The sequence below is a fragment of the Didymosphaeria variabile genome, assembly GCF_027946475.1.
Source record: "Didymosphaeria variabile strain IMI 356815 chromosome Unknown scaffold_4, whole genome shotgun sequence".
Taxonomy (NCBI): Eukaryota; Fungi; Ascomycota; class Dothideomycetes; order Pleosporales; family Didymosphaeriaceae; genus Didymosphaeria; species Didymosphaeria variabile.
In genome coordinates, this window is record NW_026611623.1 from 1,853,338 (window position 1) to 1,870,269 (window position 16,932).

Consider the following 16,932-nt stretch of genomic DNA (forward strand, 5'->3'; position numbering starts at 1 on the left):
TATTATTTCTCGTCGTGTGAATTCAACTGATTGGTGGTGCTTCTGGATGTTGGAGCGCTTTCGGAACACGGAATGACTGTATGGCATTTCGGGGTCGAAATTGAGACTAAGTCTGGCGCCATTAGGAGCGTGGGAGCCTCAATTTCAGGATTGGCAAGGAAACTGCGACGTGGACAAACACTATTGGATGCGGGAGTAACCTTCAATGAAGCGGCGAGGCGCTAAAAGTGGTCTGCGACGTCCAATTTTACATCACGCCAAGCAGGACTTCTCCCAATTGAGTGAGCTCTTCACTACCTGGGTAGATATTAATCGTATGGACAGTGTATACAGGGTTCTGGAAAATAGCCACGCCGCAGCTTGTGTCCTTGATCATGACTGAAATACGGTGTCGTGGGGTTTCAGACTATCCCATAGCCCCTATCTGATGATACCAGGGAGTTGAGACACATTCTTCCATCCAAACCTTTTAGACACCTCCCTCAAGTACCACCAAGAAGGATTGAACATGGACCGTCACCCATACGAACTCATTAATCCCATTGAATATTTCCCCAATATGTGCGCAGTTCCAACTGACATGTACAGTGGCAGTAGTATTGAACAGCGCTATTGATGCTAGCACGGAGACGTCGTGGTGATTCTATTATCAATTACATCCTTTGTTGTCAACCTCTTGAATACATTATGTCGAATCGAACGCACAGACTCTTGATGATACATTTACAGACATATTGCTCCGTTTTCCACTTTCTTGAATTTCACCTTTTCTCGTGGTTACAACTCTAACTTCTTCCATTTATTCCTCCACTTTTTTTATATTCCTTTCGTGGTTTCCGGCTTGGATTTGATAGGCTGTGCGCATATTATAGTACTGCGGGCCTTGAAATTCACCCATGCCTGGAGAGAATCGTCCTGTGTTTGTTGCGCAACCGGGTAAGGCGAGGATGATCCTCGTTCGCGATGTCTGAAGATGTTCCACGTGTTATACTCGAGCCATCAGCCTTTGATGGTTGCTCGGAACGTTGCATATATTGCTCCAGCTGTAAAGACGCAGCAGACTGCGACAGTGCTTCATCCACGCGTTTGGAGCGCTCTTTTTCCAGTTGCAGGAATGAAATCCACTGCGCCTGTGCTCTGTTCTCCTTTTCACTATGACACTGGCTGGGTCTGGGGAATGGTTCGACCTCTATATAAGATGAATGCTCCGCTGATTCACATGTCCTGTAATCATAGTGAGAGGTAAGCGACGTCTTCAACCTTTTCGTGCGTTGAACTATCCACACGTCGTTTCCCACAACGCTCGATGAATTTGTGCAAGATTGAAGAAGTGGGTAATCTATCGAGAACTGACGTGCACTCGCAATGTGCTCGTCCGACCAGTCTTGCGGTAGGTATCCTTCAATCTTGGCGTTGCGGTGATAGCAAGAATAGTGACAACTTGGGAGACCCCAAGGTCTCGGGTCATTACTTCATTCAGCGATCATCCAGTGGCGACAATGCATCACAGAACTCAAAACTTGCTCGTGCACTCAGCAACAGCAAATTGCCATCCACGAGTCCATGAGCTACACGTTCCTTGAATCCATTCTAGTATAACAGCGCTTCTTGCGCACAAACCAGATCAAGAGCTGGGGGCATGACACCGCTCGTAGGAGAATCTCAGATCAGTTTAAGCGCTACTCCATGCCTGCAAAACCTCACAGCTCCTATTTCCGCGTGGTAGATTCGATCTTTAGGAACGTCTTCCTATCGACTGTATGTGCAAAAAGGTGCGGGTGTACCTCTTGAGCTAAGCACCGACGCATACTTCTGGCTGAGACAGCTTTAGTAAATTCCATGCTGCAAGCATTAATCCAATCGACGTGAAGAAGGCCGCTGGCGTTTTTAAGATAGCAATCAAAGAGACGTAAGTGGATTAGAAAAAGATCTCAATAGTAGCAGCTATTCACTAGTAGATAGTTTCCCATACCAGATTGGATATGATTGCGCAGGCCAAGTTACAGCCTTAGGGAGCAGTGTGATGCGAATTCAAGTCGGAGATCATGTGTACACCTACTTGCCGGAAGCAAGTCGAGGCATGCGCAGAAGCGATTTCAAGATGAACAAAGAAGCTAATAATTTCTCAGGATTATGGGCAGAATACGCCAAATGTACCGACAAGTACGTGGCCGTTATGCCGAATTCTATACCAGTCTCGGACGCTTCGGCCCTGCCGTTAGCAGCTGTGACCGCCCTAAAAGCATTACAAAAGTATAGAGGCTCTTTGGCTGGAAAGACAGTCTTGATACCAGCTTGCCGTCAGTTACATATGCAACAGCCCTAAAGGAGTAGCGCTGACACATCTTGCAGTGAGCGGAACTGGGACAATGGCATGTCAGCTGGCCAAGAACGTTTTCCATGCCCGCAAGGCCATAACGACCGTATCTACTGCAAAAGTCAGCAAAGTACCAGAGCTTCTCGGTCAAGGCGTGGTGAATCAAAGTGCGATCTGCTTGCTCTTTCTGCACGAGGCCAGCGCGTGCTGAATTGTGCTCAGTAATTGATTATATCACCGAAGATCCCTTGGAAGCTGTCGCGCATCGATCTCTGGACTCCCTGTTCCACACAACTGGCCAAGCAATGCAATTCCTGCCCTTGATGGTACCTTCGACGAGCCTTATCATGTCGGTATCTACGCAGTCATCCGGCACCCAATTACAGAACTCAGACTTCATGCAACGTGTGGAACAGCCCAAATTGCCATGGTGCATATGTTTGGGCCTAAAACTCGTAGACTCAGGACGTAAAATGTACGCTAGGCGTTTTAGCGTTGAGTACAGTTATTATTTGTAGACACAACAGCTGAAGATCTGGACACGTTGCGTACTTGCGTCGAAGAAGGACAATTGAAACCTGTCGTGGGCAATCAAGTGAATTTCAGGGATATAGATGCGGTGAGAGAGTTTGCAAACTTAGTAGCGTAAATTCCCAGGGAATGCCTATGGCATGTCCACGCAGTTATCCAAGCGCTTGTTAGAATGTTGGCGCGCGAAAGACCAAGTGAGGGAAACCGCCAAAGACACTTATGACTTAAGACGATGAGACTGTACAATGGACCATGAGTAACGATGGAGTGGTCGACATTGCAATTCACAGCGTCTTCCTCACATAGGCATCGGGTGAGTTCCTACCCTGCAGCCTTGCTGATGGTGTCGCATCCTTGTCTGCGGATTTAGTGTCGGCAAGAAGACCAGCAGTATCGAGGGGTTATCGTGACACAGCCGTAGGCATCACGCTCGCGAGGTATACTGTTTAGGCTTAGGACATCATGGTTGCCTGGTGGCAACTTGTTCGGCGGGCACTAATCCTGTTCAGGTATCGTGGAACGTCCGACATTCCCCCTAAGTGCCTGGTACTTAATCTACAACCTGCTCAAGCCTACCTTTCTAGCATCCATCAACGAAAAACTAAAACAAAATCACCAAACATGGAGGATGTCAAGGTCGTCACAAAGATCGCAGCTGATGGCTTGTCCGCGGAGCAAAAACAGCGCCTACACGAGGTAGCCGATGAGCTAGCTAGCATCTACAAGACACTCGTAGACATGCGCTATATCCATCCTAACGCACTGAATCTCGGACCGCACGAGCTCGATGATAAATCGCTTGCCGGGTACGAGAAATGCGGTCTGGACCCTGCCATCATCTACCTTTACAGCATCATGCCGTACATCGACGAGATAGAAACCGACGCCCGGGACTTTTTCCAAGGGGGCGCCTTCTTCAACCAGACAAGCATTCGAGACGTGCAGCGAGGCAGAGACCCGCGCTATCTGTCGCCTCAGGGCGGCTCCGACGATGAAGAGGGCCAATACATGTACCCGTGGTACACACCATTGTCGAACTGCGGTAATCATTCACCCATAATCATCTACGATGCAAGAGAACATCGCATCTGGATAGTTGACCAGATCGAGGGGAACACTACCGATCCGGCGTATTGCAAGGGTTGGTATGGAGAATCCGACGGCGCAAAAGACGAGGAGAGCAATTGGGGCGACAGTGGCTCTAGCGATTGGAGTGGCGCTAGTAGTGGCGAAGACTTAATGGACTTCAGTGACGGTGCTTCAGAAGGTAGCAGCGAGTTTTGGGACGATGAGGATGACCTCGGTGAAACTCGAGAATGTGATGCCATGGTGGAAGATCAATCCGAAGTTATCGAATACGACGAAGGCTTCGAACACGTGGAAGAGCTACAAGAGTGGGAGCGTCAGGAGGCCGCAGCGGTCAAGAATCGCAACAGTTTAGAGCCCGTTCGAAGCCGACCAGCCGGCGACGTTCTACGAGACATCAACAGCTTGTATCGCGCACTGAAGGAATTGCCGGGCCAAGGTGAATACAACAGTGGCTGGATGGAGCCGGCTGTTCTCAAGCCATTGTATCTAAAGAATGGCTGGCCAGATAATTTCAACGGTGATCAGTTCGAGGTAGATGTGGCTCGCGCATATGCTACCGAAAGAGCGCGTTACGATGCAGAGGGACCCTTGAGGGAAGTAAAGTGCTACGAGGGCTGGTCGGAACACTCAGACCGTGACGTCGAAGAACACAAGAAGGAGATATCCGAAGCGCAAACACCAGACGATGAATGGATGGCCCGCTTCAAGCTTTGGAAGGCACAAGAGAGGTCTGAAAGGAACGAAAGGGATCTCAGGAACGCGAAGAAAAAGGCCGAAGACATGTGTCCAGATGGTATCTGTCAAAAAGACGAGGACCTGCCATTGTGGCAGTTGGAAAAGCTCAGAGTCGAAACACAATGGAAACAAGAGAGCGTGAAGCGAACTGACCATGTGAACTTAGCTGATCAATTCAAGGACAACCCGGACCAGATACGAAGCATGGAGGCCTCACACCGTCGTGCTCAGCGGCAATTGGATGTTTACGACCAGGCTTTCGCGGCCTCGAAGGCTGAAGCAGAGCGCCTGTGTCCCGGTAGAACTTTTCAGGAGGCTACCGGTATCAAGTCTCTAGGTCGGCGAGACACGCTCGCTTCGATTGCGTCGCAGAGAGAGGTTATTGAATACTACGAGCGCTATATTCAATGCGTCCGCGACTTTGCGGAAACGGTGCCTCAAGATGCACCTGTGGCCGTTGCTGCGGTCGAGAATGAGATAAAAGAGATTGAGAAGCCGCTCAAAAGCTCCAGGGAAGGGCTAAAACGCACTGAGACATGGCTGGCTGAGCATGGGAATACGGATTAGCAATCTCAAGTTTTCTTGGTAGATGCAGAAGTGCGGCCCGCTATTAGTTGCCCAGGAATGTACACTATGTTATCTAGTACCACAATGCATATCATGTTTTCACAGTGATGAAACACTACGACGAACACGAAGCGCCCGCTCGCAGGCGACAGGGACGAAGAAACAATCTATACCCTCTCATTCCCTCCAGAATTTCGATGAAACAAAATCATATCGTGACCAAGCGTTACGGACGTGAACATTTGGACACGATATCAGGGGTTGCAGCTGCTATGAATAGTCTTGATATATGGGTCATAAATAGTTGCAAAGCTCGCTTGAATAATCAACACCCGTTTCTTTTTGATATGGGCAATCCTCTGGGTTCTCACCATAGCGTTCATTACGTCCTAGGGACGGATTTTTACAGCTCCAGAGTATGAGCTTGCGAAGCTCATTAGCTTCTAAAAACGGGTATTGGTTCCTTGATAGTGGCTGGTAGATTGTCTCGCTAATTTTGTCGCCGTCTGCACCTCATCAATCGGGGACTACCTCTTCACTTCCATGATGATTCCGCTAGCTACTGCTATATCTTAACTTCTTCTTCCGGATTACCGCGTAATCTCAGGACGCGCAAGGAACGCAGTATGAAATGTTGAATGCGGGATGGAAACAACCATGGAAGCGCTTCTCACGTTAGGACACTGCCCAGACACTGCGCGTCATCGTCAATGGTAGGAGTAGCACAGCCCCATCATGCAATTGGCATTTCAATTGATTAGGATTATCACCTCTGTCTCAATATTTCCCACCACCTTCTAATTCAGCACATGCCTAAATACATGTCTTTCCCACCCATCAATATCGTCCACAACAACCTCCCTCTCAAGCCTATAGTGTCCAATATTAGGCATCAATACTGCCCAAATGACCCAATACGCGCCTCCAGCCGCAATGATACCAATACCGACAACGCAGTGTAGGTAGTACGGTAGCGACTCATACACGCTGTTACCGTCAGAGGGCGGCACGAAAGGCGCGACCGTCAGGTAGATGTTGCTTAGCAGGAAGAACACAGCAACGGGGAGGGTGGCTTTGATCGGAGGGTTCCACTGCCAGGCTGCCTTGTGAAGGTAAAGATGGATCAGGGCGCCAGCGACGAAGACGTTCACGATGGCGAGAGGGTAAGAGATGACGCTGGTTGTTTTTAGCATTGCTTCATTTGAGTATAGCCAGACTTTTCTTGCTGCGTTGTAGCGAGAGAACTTACTTGAGGATGAAATTGTACGCATCACCTGGCGGCGGAGCTAGCATGATGATGACGGAAACGAGCCAGTGCTCGAATAGGCCGGCAAGCGGGGCGTTAAACGGTCTGTTGCTAGCCCAAAGACGTGAGAAGGGAAGAATACCTTCGCGGCCAAGTTCCTGAACGAGACGACCCTGGGAAAAGATTACGCTCAAAACATTACCAAAAGCGGATAGAGCAACGAAGACCGAGAGAGCGCGCTCGGCCGTGGGGCCGAGGACATTGCGGAAGAGAGACGCTGCAACAAGTCGCTTCGAAGAAATAATTTCCTCGGCAGGGACAGCAGCGAAGTATGCGATGTTGACGAGCATGTAGAGGATGGCGACAGATGCCAGGGCCAACGGCGCCGCGATCTTCAGTGTTCGGACAGGGTTCTTGGTCTCACTCAGCGCGTAGTTCGCGTTGCTGTATCCGATGTAACTCCAGATTACGTTGTAGAGCGCAGTCACGACACCGTACGCGCTTCCAGTTGTTCCCTTGAAGGCATAGTCGAAGTTGTGCGGCTTGTCGATTTTGAGAGCTCCACCGAGTGCGGCCCATCCAGAGACAACGATCAGAAGGACGATCCCCAGCTTGATGATACCGAGCAGATTCTGGAGTCTTAGGCCCCATTTCAAGGCCAGACCATGGATAAGGAATGCGGTTGTGATGCAAGCAAGTCCGATACCACGCTGGTTCCACCTATTGACCTCGACGTTGGCGGCATGTAAAATGTATTCTCCAAAGACTACCGAATTGGAACCCGCCCAGCCAAGTAGGACCACATAGCCACTGTACAGTCCGGTTGCCAAAAACCGAGGCTTGCGGTAGACGTACTCCAGATAGTTCTTCTCGCCACCATTTCTTGGTATCGCTGTTCCAAATTCAAGGTAGACAGCCATACCAGCCGCTGCAATCAACATACCGGCAACCCAGATGAAGAGGGACAGACCAACACTGCCGGATAATGAGAAGATGGCGCTAGGTGTCGCAAAGATACCCGTTCCGATCATGCGGTTGAAGATGAGGAAGACCGCAGAGGTGACGCCAATCTGGCGCTTGGCCTGGCGGACCTGAAATAGAGCGCCCTCGTCGACATCCTGAAGAGCATTGGGGCCTTTGACATCGTCCGAGGTGGCCTCAGCCGAGCCACCGTGCTTGGAAAACTTGGACATGGCGGGTGATGTAGACGCAGACGCAAGTAGAGGGGACGTTTCGCTGACCATTGCGACCGTCCAGAGATACCCTTTTACGCAGTTCCCTCGCGTTGCTTTCAAATTAGCGGAAATGGCACCCAAGAGTGCTGAGACCTCGCGTACGTCGTTTCGCACGGCCACGCCATAATGGCGAAGTTTTCGGGACCAACAGACCCCTCTACCGACGAAAGCCGATGATATGCTTGTAGCAATTGCTACGCTGTTACCCAACAGTTTCCTTGTCGAGTGCTGACGGATTTTCGAAACGGGCAGGGCGCTAATGTCGTGATCGCAGAGGTCGATGTTTGGCCATAGTGTTTTGGCGAGGCTAGCTGCTTCGGGATGGAACTCCCGCTAGCGCCCTTGCGCCATCTCCTTTACAAAAGACGAAAACGCCAAACGAGGAAGCTGTCGACCTTCAGAACAGTGTCACATTACATTCCTCGGGAGGGCCGATGAAGAACACGGACTGCTGGGACATGAACAGATTTAGAACTCGTCTGGATGCCGCGATTACAGTCTGGCGATTCTGCATGGCGGCGGTGCGCCAATTCCCTTACTCCTGCAACCACGCTGTCTTGGTCCAGTCACTTTCATCTACACCTTGGAATCGCAGCTATTTTACCTTGATTTATAAAAGCAGTCAGATTTGAATCTCCCGATGCGACTTGAAAAGTCCTTTCGCTTGTGAGATTTCTTACAGTATGTGTGTCGAAGATTGTGTGAGCCGAACAAAGTGTTGATCTTCGAAGGGCGCAGCGAAATCCTTGTTGATTCTAGCCTAGCCACGATCTTCTGCCATTGATGGTACTGTATACTAGCACATGCGTGGGCGTAGTGTGGAATGATATGCATGCACATGGAGACGACCGTTACCAGGCTCCTGGACGTTTTGATGCACTCTCACATAGCCATACCATCTGTCTTATGTGTGTGGTATCTTCACCGCTTAGCGAGCTTAGTTCCCTGCTTGCCGGTTGTTCGCCATCATTGCATAATCAATCTCCGAGAACGCCACTGAGAAATGTGTGAAGCAATGCAGGACTTCCACTGACGGAGATCTTGAAGGCTTAAGCTAACTTTTACTTGAGCTGTCTATAGTCTTTATTAAACTGCGAAGAGCCATGTCTCGGCTGCGGCAGGAGGCTGTTGCAGAAAGAGCGTGTGATACAGAACCCATATTGAGCCATTCCGAATGACCCTGAGGTTCAACGCGATCCATCATATGGCCAAAGGTACACGAAAGATGATCTGTTGTACTGATAATCACAATAAGTAAACGATCAGTTTCAGCTATTTTGGGTTCTCCACTTCCTGGAGGCGTTCCGTCACAGCGTTCACGCCTTGGTTCGATATCCTAGCGTACCTCCTTCACTCGGTATCGAACTAAACCATCAGTGAATTTCGCCGCTCACATATCAGCTCAACACCATCACACAAACCAGCATGATACCGCAAAATATAGATTCTCCAACTATACTGTACGATACTATACTCTACAGTCTCCCATTTCTGTCTGAAATCTTGGTATACAAATAATCCATATCGAACCGCCCCATATCAAACGCCTCAACGCTAATGCAGTGTAAATTCCCCACGTGAAGCTATGACCATAGCAGCCCCAATACAAAAAATTACAGAAATGCTACTCTACTCGTCTTCGTCGTCGTCCGCATCCGCCACAATTGCGCTATCACCGTTCGTGTTTGGCACCGCTACATCTTCATCTTCATCTTCGTCTTCATCGACAACGCGCTTGCGCCCACTGGGCCGCGGTGCAGAGACATCCTCGTCTCCACTCTCACTCGCAGCCCTGTCCGGTTCAGCATCTACATCACCGTCCGCCTGAGCAGGCGCATCCGGAATGTCTTCATCGCTATCGTCGTCGACAAATTCGGCAGACTTGTACTTGCCCACCGGCTCATTCTTTCTCGCCAACTTCCTTTTCTTAGTGCGAGGCCGTTCCTCATCAGAGAGACCGTCACTTCCGGAAGCACCAGCGCTCTTGTTCCTGCGCCTGCGAGGCTTCGCACTAGCATCTGAGTCCGAGCCACCAGCCTCTGTCTCCGAGTCATCAGCGCCCTTCTTCTTCCTCTTTCCGCCCTTGCCTTTCGCTCTCCGCTCGCTCTTGCGCATCTCGCTGTCGTCGATAAGCTCTTGGCGTCTCCGGTCGTCCTCGACACGGCGTTCCATGTACTCCCTATCACGCTCCTCGAGTTTCTGTCGCTCCTCCAAGATCTTGCGCGCGCGCTCTGCTTGCTCCTCGGCAGCCTTACGCTTCTCGTCCTCGCGCTTCTTGATCTCAGTTTCGCGAGCCTCGCGTGCTTGTTGGAGCTTGTCTGCGTTCTCCTTTTCGTACTCGGCTTGCTTGTCGTGGCTACGCTGGAGTTGCTTGGCCATGGTATTGCGACCCATGTTTGCACGCTGAATGATATCGTCCTTGGGGTATGGCGGGCTCTCGGAGTTTGCGACGACTTCGAACATCCTGATTGCGTCGTCTAGACCCGCCTGTGCTTCTTCGACATCGACGAGTGTGCGTGTGGTATCTTTCAGGTTGTAGACGAGCTGTGCAATCTGGAATTGCACGAAGGCTACGTTGAACTGCAGGTGATTTTGATTGGGTGCGAGTTTAAGAGCCTGCTGTGAGTATTCCAAAGCGGTCTTCATGTGGGCTAGGCTCTGATCGCCCTTTCCTCGTACAAACCAGACACGACCAAGGCATGCTATGATGTTCAAATCATGTGGTTTTTTGGCTAGTGCTATCTCATACTGTAACATGTCAGTAAATCGTTGGCGAGCATGGTCTTCAACTTACGTTTTCAATTGCACGAGCGTATTGTTTCAGCTCGCCGTACGTGTGCCCTAGGTTCATGTACACATTGAAGTCTTTGAGGGTGTCCTTGACCTTGGTGAAGATCTGAAGGCTAGTCGAATGCTCCTTTCTGTCTTCCGCCATGGCGATAGCAATGCCTTGCGCCGCATATGCATTCTTTGGATCCAACTCCAATACTTTGTTAAAGAACTCAACAGCTCGCTCGTACATTTTCCGTTTCTTCTCCTTGTCTTGCTCGGTATCTCGTCGCATTTCACGAGCGATGGCGAGGTGAATGTTGCCCATACCAGTAAGGGAGTATGTGTCGTGTTTGTCGAACTTCTGCAGTGTGTGCTTGTAATGCCGTTGTTCTTGGTCTTCAGCGAAAGCTACACCCCGCTTCTTTGACTTATTCGCATACCAGCCGTACAAGGCACGGACTTCAAGGTTATCCTCATTACCCTTGACGAGTTCCTTCACAGCTTTTGGACCTTCGTCCGTAGGTTGTTGTCGAAGGGCAATGTATGCCAGGCGAATCTGAGCATCGATGTAGTTGGGGTGTCGCCTCTGAAGACCCTCAAAGACATCCTTAGCTTCGTTCAGCAAACCCTCAGCCTCGTATGTCCGGCCCAAGTTATAGCTTATGGAAGTGACGAGCGCATCGGTATCAATACTCTCGTCGCGGTCTGCAGCCTTCACGCAACCCTGGAGTGCCGCCTGGAAGAGTTCTCGCGCACGCAGGTAGCGTTCCGCCTGGTAGTGGAAACATGCCATATTGTTGAGCAGCTGAGGTGGTAAAAGTTCGCGAAGCGCATTCTTGAGGTCCGCTTCGTCTTCGACATCTGGATAGTCGTCTTCCGGAATACCATTCAGCTCAATCTGCTCGACTTCCTCGAGACACTTAAGACTTTTCTCAGGGTGCTCGGTCTCGTATAACCTGGCGAGGTTGAGCAATACTGATGGATCGGGCGTCAGCTTCCTCTTCGGGTCCTTCCATGCCTTTTGGACATCTTCAAGATATTTTAACGCCTTTTTTAGTGCAGCCGACTTGTCTTCTTTCCCTGCTTGACCAGAAAAGACATCTTCGGCATAAAGGGTGCCTAGGAGGGTTTGCGCCTCCACAGCCGGCGCTTGTTGTTGCAGTATCTTCTCCAAACGAAACTTAGCTCCATCGTAGTCATGTTTCAGAACCCTCAATTGTGCAGAGCCGAATTTGGCTGGGGTGTATCCGGCATTGTCACCACCACGGGCAAGGTCCGCCCTTTGATAGTAGTCCATGGCCTTGTTTGTATCCCCAAGCTGGTGCTCTTTCCTTGCGAGTTGGTACCAGCCGTCACTTGCTATGGCATTAACGTCCGTGAGCTCGATGGCCCGACGAGAGAGTGTTTCCACCTTGGCCATGTCCTTAGTGATGTTGTACCATTTGCTGAGAGTGGCGCATGTGAGAGGATATTTGTTGTCCAACTTGACTGAAGGGACAATGTAATCGGTAATGGACTTCTTCGTCAGGCTGGCAAAAGAGGGATCTGTGGCTGGAAGAGTGGACGTCTTGTTCAAGGTGTGGAGACCGAGCAGCGTCAGAGCGATCTTGGATTGTGGGTTTAGATCGAGCGACCTTTGCCATGCGGTAGCAGCGTCGTCCTTGAAGCCAAGCTGCCAGAAACAGCAGCCGATACCAATGCGCGGATCTGGATCGATGAGACCAGGCGAGCTTTCCAGGATGCTCTGGTATGCCTTCAGAGCCTCGGCGTATTTGCCCATGGAATAGCTTACGCGCGCTTTGCCCATCTTAGCCATGAGATTTTTGCCGCCTGACGCCCGAATGGCATCTTCGAAACACTTAACAGCCTGCTTCAGCGTGTCCATGCGCTCAGTGTTGACAGCATTTGGTCCAGCAGCATTGGAAGCGCTCTGCTTCGCCATGGAAGCGCGAAGGAGATAGAGGACACCTCGCGCGAGAAAGAGCGGTGGGTACGAGGGGCTGATGCGTGACGCTTCGTTGATGACACCGGTGGCCGCCTGGAGGTAGTGGTCCTTGGTCTTGACTTCGGGATCATTGTCTGCAATTGTCAGTCTTCTTCCTTTGAGTATTATTATAGCATGAACAGCCACGCACCACTGTTAACACGCGGAGCTTCGCGACATTTAAGAAGGTACAACCAGCAAGTCGCATTGAGGATGCTGAGCTTCTCGTCGCTGCGCGCATGGGCGAAGACGCTGATGGCTTTTGCGAGCACCTCTATCGCCACATCCAGCTTCTTGTGTTTGGCGTATGCTATGGCGACGGTGACCCAGGTAGTTTTGGCGCTGCGCTCCGTCTCGAGCAGGGTGAGTAACTCCGTCGGATCATCCTCGATCATGTCACCCAGCTCGAGGTCAATGTCGGCGATGCCATCTTCGTCGGCTACTGGGACGGAAATTGACTCGGGAACTTTTGAGAAACGCGCGGGGGGAAACGACGCGCCGTTCACGCCGTTGGTGCCATTGTGAACAGCCGCCATGCTGGGCTGTCGCGCTCCGTGGCGCGTGAGGTTGGGTTGAAAGGACGTGGGTGGTTCAGGCTACCGTAGCATCTCCAGAATGCGCAGGGTTAATGTGCAAAGCAGGGAGGCTGCTGCGACGTGGGCGATGGGCGCAACAAAGGTGAAAGAGCGATGACCTTCACAACGGCACGGAAAAACGCGCGCCGAGTAAACGTATGTCTTGGCAACGCGGAGGTGCGGGAGCCGCAATGCGACAAGTGGTACGTACGTCGAGTACAGCAACCAAGCCAGACCACAATAGCTCCGATCGAAAGACTTTTTGACATTACCAAACTCCCAGATCCACCATCTATCATTGCATAAAGTAGAGTGTACCTGCTGCATTCGATTTGCGCCTGCCGTCCACCTACCCCAGCTCCCCGCTAGTGCAACCTACCATGCTCCGATAGCGACGCGCACGAGACCTTCCACACGCGATGAGATATAAGCCTACTGTTGAAACCGTATACGACATATAGAGGCGCCATGTCGCGCGAGCCGGGCGGCTTCCGCTCGCGAACGAACGGGTCTGGAGGTTACACCAATGGCTACGGCTCCCGCGAAGGTGGATACGGCGGTTTTGGAGCTGCAGAAGACGACTACTCCAGGCGGCCCAGCGCTGACAGACCCAGACCTAGTGCAGAGAGACCAAGCGGGGAGAGGCGTCGCCGACCAGGTGGTTATGGTGGCTATGGAGGCTTCTCGCAGGAAGATGAGGAAGCTCCCCAGGTGCAACGGCCCACCAGTCTCGAGCGTTCGCGAGCAAATAGGAGAAGCGGCGAGGGAAGACCGCGAAGCGCAGGCGCAGGTGGTCCGGGGAGCAACTATGGCCCAGGAAGCCAGCAGATGGAGGAGGTGCTCAAATACATCAAACAAAATTGGGAATTCATGACGTCGGAGAACTGCGTGCCCGTTGAGGTTGCGTTGAAGCTCATGGACTCCAGCTCGCTGGGACTAGCGGGGCAGTATCGCAGCTTCCAGCAGACCCACCAGGACATGCAACGCGCTCTCAAAGCCATAGTCAACGAGCACCACCAAGGCTTTAACAGCTCTATCGGTACTTTCCACAAGATTCAGTCCAGCTTGCAGTCTTCTCAGGTGCGTGTAAGGACACTCAAAGAATCTTTAACGCAAGCGAAATCACATCTATCAACAACTAAACCGGAGCTGAAAGAGTTTGCAACTTCCTCGCAGAACTACGACGAGATGATTCAAGTGCTGAACATCATCGAACAACTGCAGCTCGTCCCCGATAAGCTGGAGGCCCGCATTTCTGAGAAACGTTTTCTGACAGCTGTCGACATTCTGCAAGACGCCCTGCGGATGATTCGAAAATCCGAGATGGAAAAGATTGGCGCTCTCAGCGAACTTCGCACATACCTAAGCAACCAGGAACACTCACTGACTGATATCCTTCTGGAAGAACTTCACAATCATTTGTACCTAAAATCGCCATATTGCGAGGACAGATGGAAGGTGTACGCCCAGAATCAGCCCAAAGGTGACGGGGCGGAACGTGGCCAGGGACATGCACGTGCGCGGAGACTCTACGAGTTCCTGTCTGACCTGGATACATCCGAACCAATGGTTGATGATTCGCAACGTAACCCAGAAGCCGATACCTTCGAGTATGTTCGGCTTATCGTAGAATCGCTCAACAAGATGAACCGTCTCGACATTGCAGTAGACACAATACATGAGCGGCTTCCAGTTGAGCTGTACAGGGTGGTTGAGAAGTCTAATAATGAAGTTGCGCAGCGCCATCCTAGCATAATACGTGCGTATGCTGCGAGGAAGGAAGAAAAGCGCACCGTCGCCGCTGAAAGTGACGAACTACGCGCAGGTGTTCTCAATGACCTACTTTGGACCCTGTATGCACGGTTCGAAGCCATCGCTGAGAGTCACCGAGTTGTGTACGACATAGTCACTGGCATTGTTCGCAGGGACGGCATCCGGGATTCTAATAGCACGCCGCTTACGCGTGGATTCAAAGAATTATGGAAGTTGTTCCAGAATGAGGCAAGTGATATGCAGCGCTATTCCGAGCAGTCACTAATTTCTTGGTAGATTCGATCTCTGCTTCATGACTACCTCGCCACGGACGGTGACTTTGGCGGTGGCCGTGGACAAGGCAAGGCCGCCAGTGGAAGCGCGTATTCTCGCGCACCACGCGACAGGAACAAGCGGATGTTTAAGCTCTCAGACATGGACACAAAATCAACGGAGCTTGCGGAGGAGCGCGATAATCTCGAGTTTATCCTAAAATCTTCGGTGCCTGGTCTCGTCTCTGACTCGAAGCAACCAGAAGATGTGTCCAACAACGCCAGCTCCAGCCTTGATGGTAGTGCCACAGGACATAAGCTGCTAGTCCAACCGAGTGTGTTCAACATGGGCATTCTCTTACCGCCTTCCCTTGACTTCTTGAACCGCTTGAAGGAAGTTGTACCATCAGGCTCAGACATCGTCATAAGTACTCTACACTCATTTCTTGACGACTTTCTCGTTAATGTATTTCTCCCTCAGTTGGACGACACGCTCAATGAGTTATCAGACAAGACTTTCGTAGAGCTAGACGCTTTCCAAGAGGATCCGCAATGGTCGCAATGCTCCAAGAAGCCCATCTTCCGGGGAACAGTCAAATTTTTCAACCTGATTACAGCTTTCTGTAAGATGCTTGATAACCTTCCCCACGACCAGGCCTTCTCGCAACTTATTATAACGCAAATGAGAACCTATGGTGACAAATGTGTCGGCAACTTCAAAGCTATGATGGCCAGAGGTCAACCAAAAGGACCAGCGAATGAGCTGCTGAAGGCGTCTGCAGCTTATGCCGAGTTCGAAGGCGAGATAGGAGAGGTTATTGGTCAGCTTTTCGAAGCAGATGCCGACACGAAAGCTGAGCTTACCAATACGGAAACCAAGTTGATCATCGCTGCAACTGAAGAGTCTCCACTCGATCAACAAGATATCATCCTAGAGAAGAAGACGATTCAAACTCTATGCCTGTTATACACCAGCATGAAATGGCTTGCGACCAAGGTATCTCAACTACGACACATTAGCAATCGTGCCACAGATTCGTCAAAGCCGCAGATCAGTGGTCAACGCCATAACAGACGATGGACGTTCATCGCTGAATCAAGAACAGAGGGTACCGCGGTCTATTTGCCGCTCAATCAAGAAACCGCTGGGTTAGTTTCCATTCCCATCTCACTTGATCCTATTCCATCACTAACACTGCATTACTAGCCAACTAGATATGGTCGTAGACACCTACCGCAAACTCGCCACCCTCATCCACCGCGTGCTACACGTCAACCTCCGTCTCACAACCATGCACTCCCTCTTCTCCACCATACAACCTTCCTACAGCCTCGACTCGCCCCTGTCAGACCCCGACCCCGCCATCCAAACCCTCACAACCACCCTCACCACCTACGAGGCCGAGATGTCAACCTACCTCCCACCGACCCAATATACACAGATCATCGCCGGCCTTGCCCCGTTCACGGATACATACCTCCTACACTTGTGCATCCAACGCATCAAATCCATGAACGAAGACGGTTGTCGCCTGATGCAGCTCAACATCCTAGTCCTGCAGCAAAACCTTAAGAACATCGAGAGCGATGCGAATCTCCAATACTCAGCTCTATACTTCGACCTGTTCACCGAAGGCCCTGAGGCTGTTGTTACCAGGGCAAAGGAGCATGGGAAGGGGTACGGAGTCCCGAACGGTTTGTTTACGGAACAGGTAGTGAAGGATTTGTTGAGGCTGTGCTATGGGGACAAGCTGAAGAATGAGAGGAGGGAGGTGGGTGTGCAGGCGCAGAGGCAGCTCGAGGCACAGGAGTTGGAGATTAGTGAGTATATGTACTAGTAATTGAGCGTTTGATAAG

At 51.0% G+C, this 16,932-nt stretch overlaps 4 protein-coding genes across 4 annotated transcripts; 2 read left to right on the plus strand and 2 right to left on the minus strand.

Moving 5' to 3' along the window:
* Window positions 1-3,469: 3,469 nt before the first annotated feature.
* On the plus strand, window positions 3,470-5,239 carry N0V89_005509 (uncharacterized protein; the record flags this gene model as incomplete). The annotated part of the gene is made up of 1 exon (XM_056214286.1): window positions 3,470-5,239. One exon carries the CDS (start codon window positions 3,470-3,472, stop codon window positions 5,237-5,239), a length of 1,770 nt encoding a protein of 589 aa, XP_056071553.1.
* Window positions 5,240-6,036: 797 nt separating this feature from the next.
* Window positions 6,037-7,678, minus strand: MUP1 (methionine permease; the record flags this gene model as incomplete). The annotated part of the gene is made up of 2 exons (XM_056214287.1): window positions 6,037-6,415; window positions 6,489-7,678. The coding sequence occupies 2 exons, from the start codon at window positions 7,676-7,678 to the stop codon at window positions 6,037-6,039; spliced, it is 1,569 nt and encodes a 522-aa protein (XP_056071554.1).
* A 1,671-nt stretch (window positions 7,679-9,349) lies between these two features.
* On the minus strand, window positions 9,350-13,012 carry CTR9 (protein required for normal CLN1 and CLN2 G1 cyclin expression; the record flags this gene model as incomplete). The annotated part of the gene is made up of 3 exons (XM_056214288.1): window positions 9,350-10,468; window positions 10,515-12,571; window positions 12,628-13,012. The coding sequence occupies 3 exons, from the start codon at window positions 13,010-13,012 to the stop codon at window positions 9,350-9,352; spliced, it is 3,561 nt and encodes a 1,186-aa protein (XP_056071555.1).
* A 507-nt stretch (window positions 13,013-13,519) lies between these two features.
* SEC8 (exocyst subunit) lies at window positions 13,520-16,913 on the plus strand (the record flags this gene model as incomplete). Its single annotated transcript, XM_056214289.1, has 3 exons — window positions 13,520-15,052; window positions 15,101-16,224; window positions 16,283-16,913. The coding sequence occupies 3 exons, from the start codon at window positions 13,520-13,522 to the stop codon at window positions 16,911-16,913; spliced, it is 3,288 nt and encodes a 1,095-aa protein (XP_056071556.1).
* Between the last annotated feature and the right edge of the window lie 19 nt (window positions 16,914-16,932).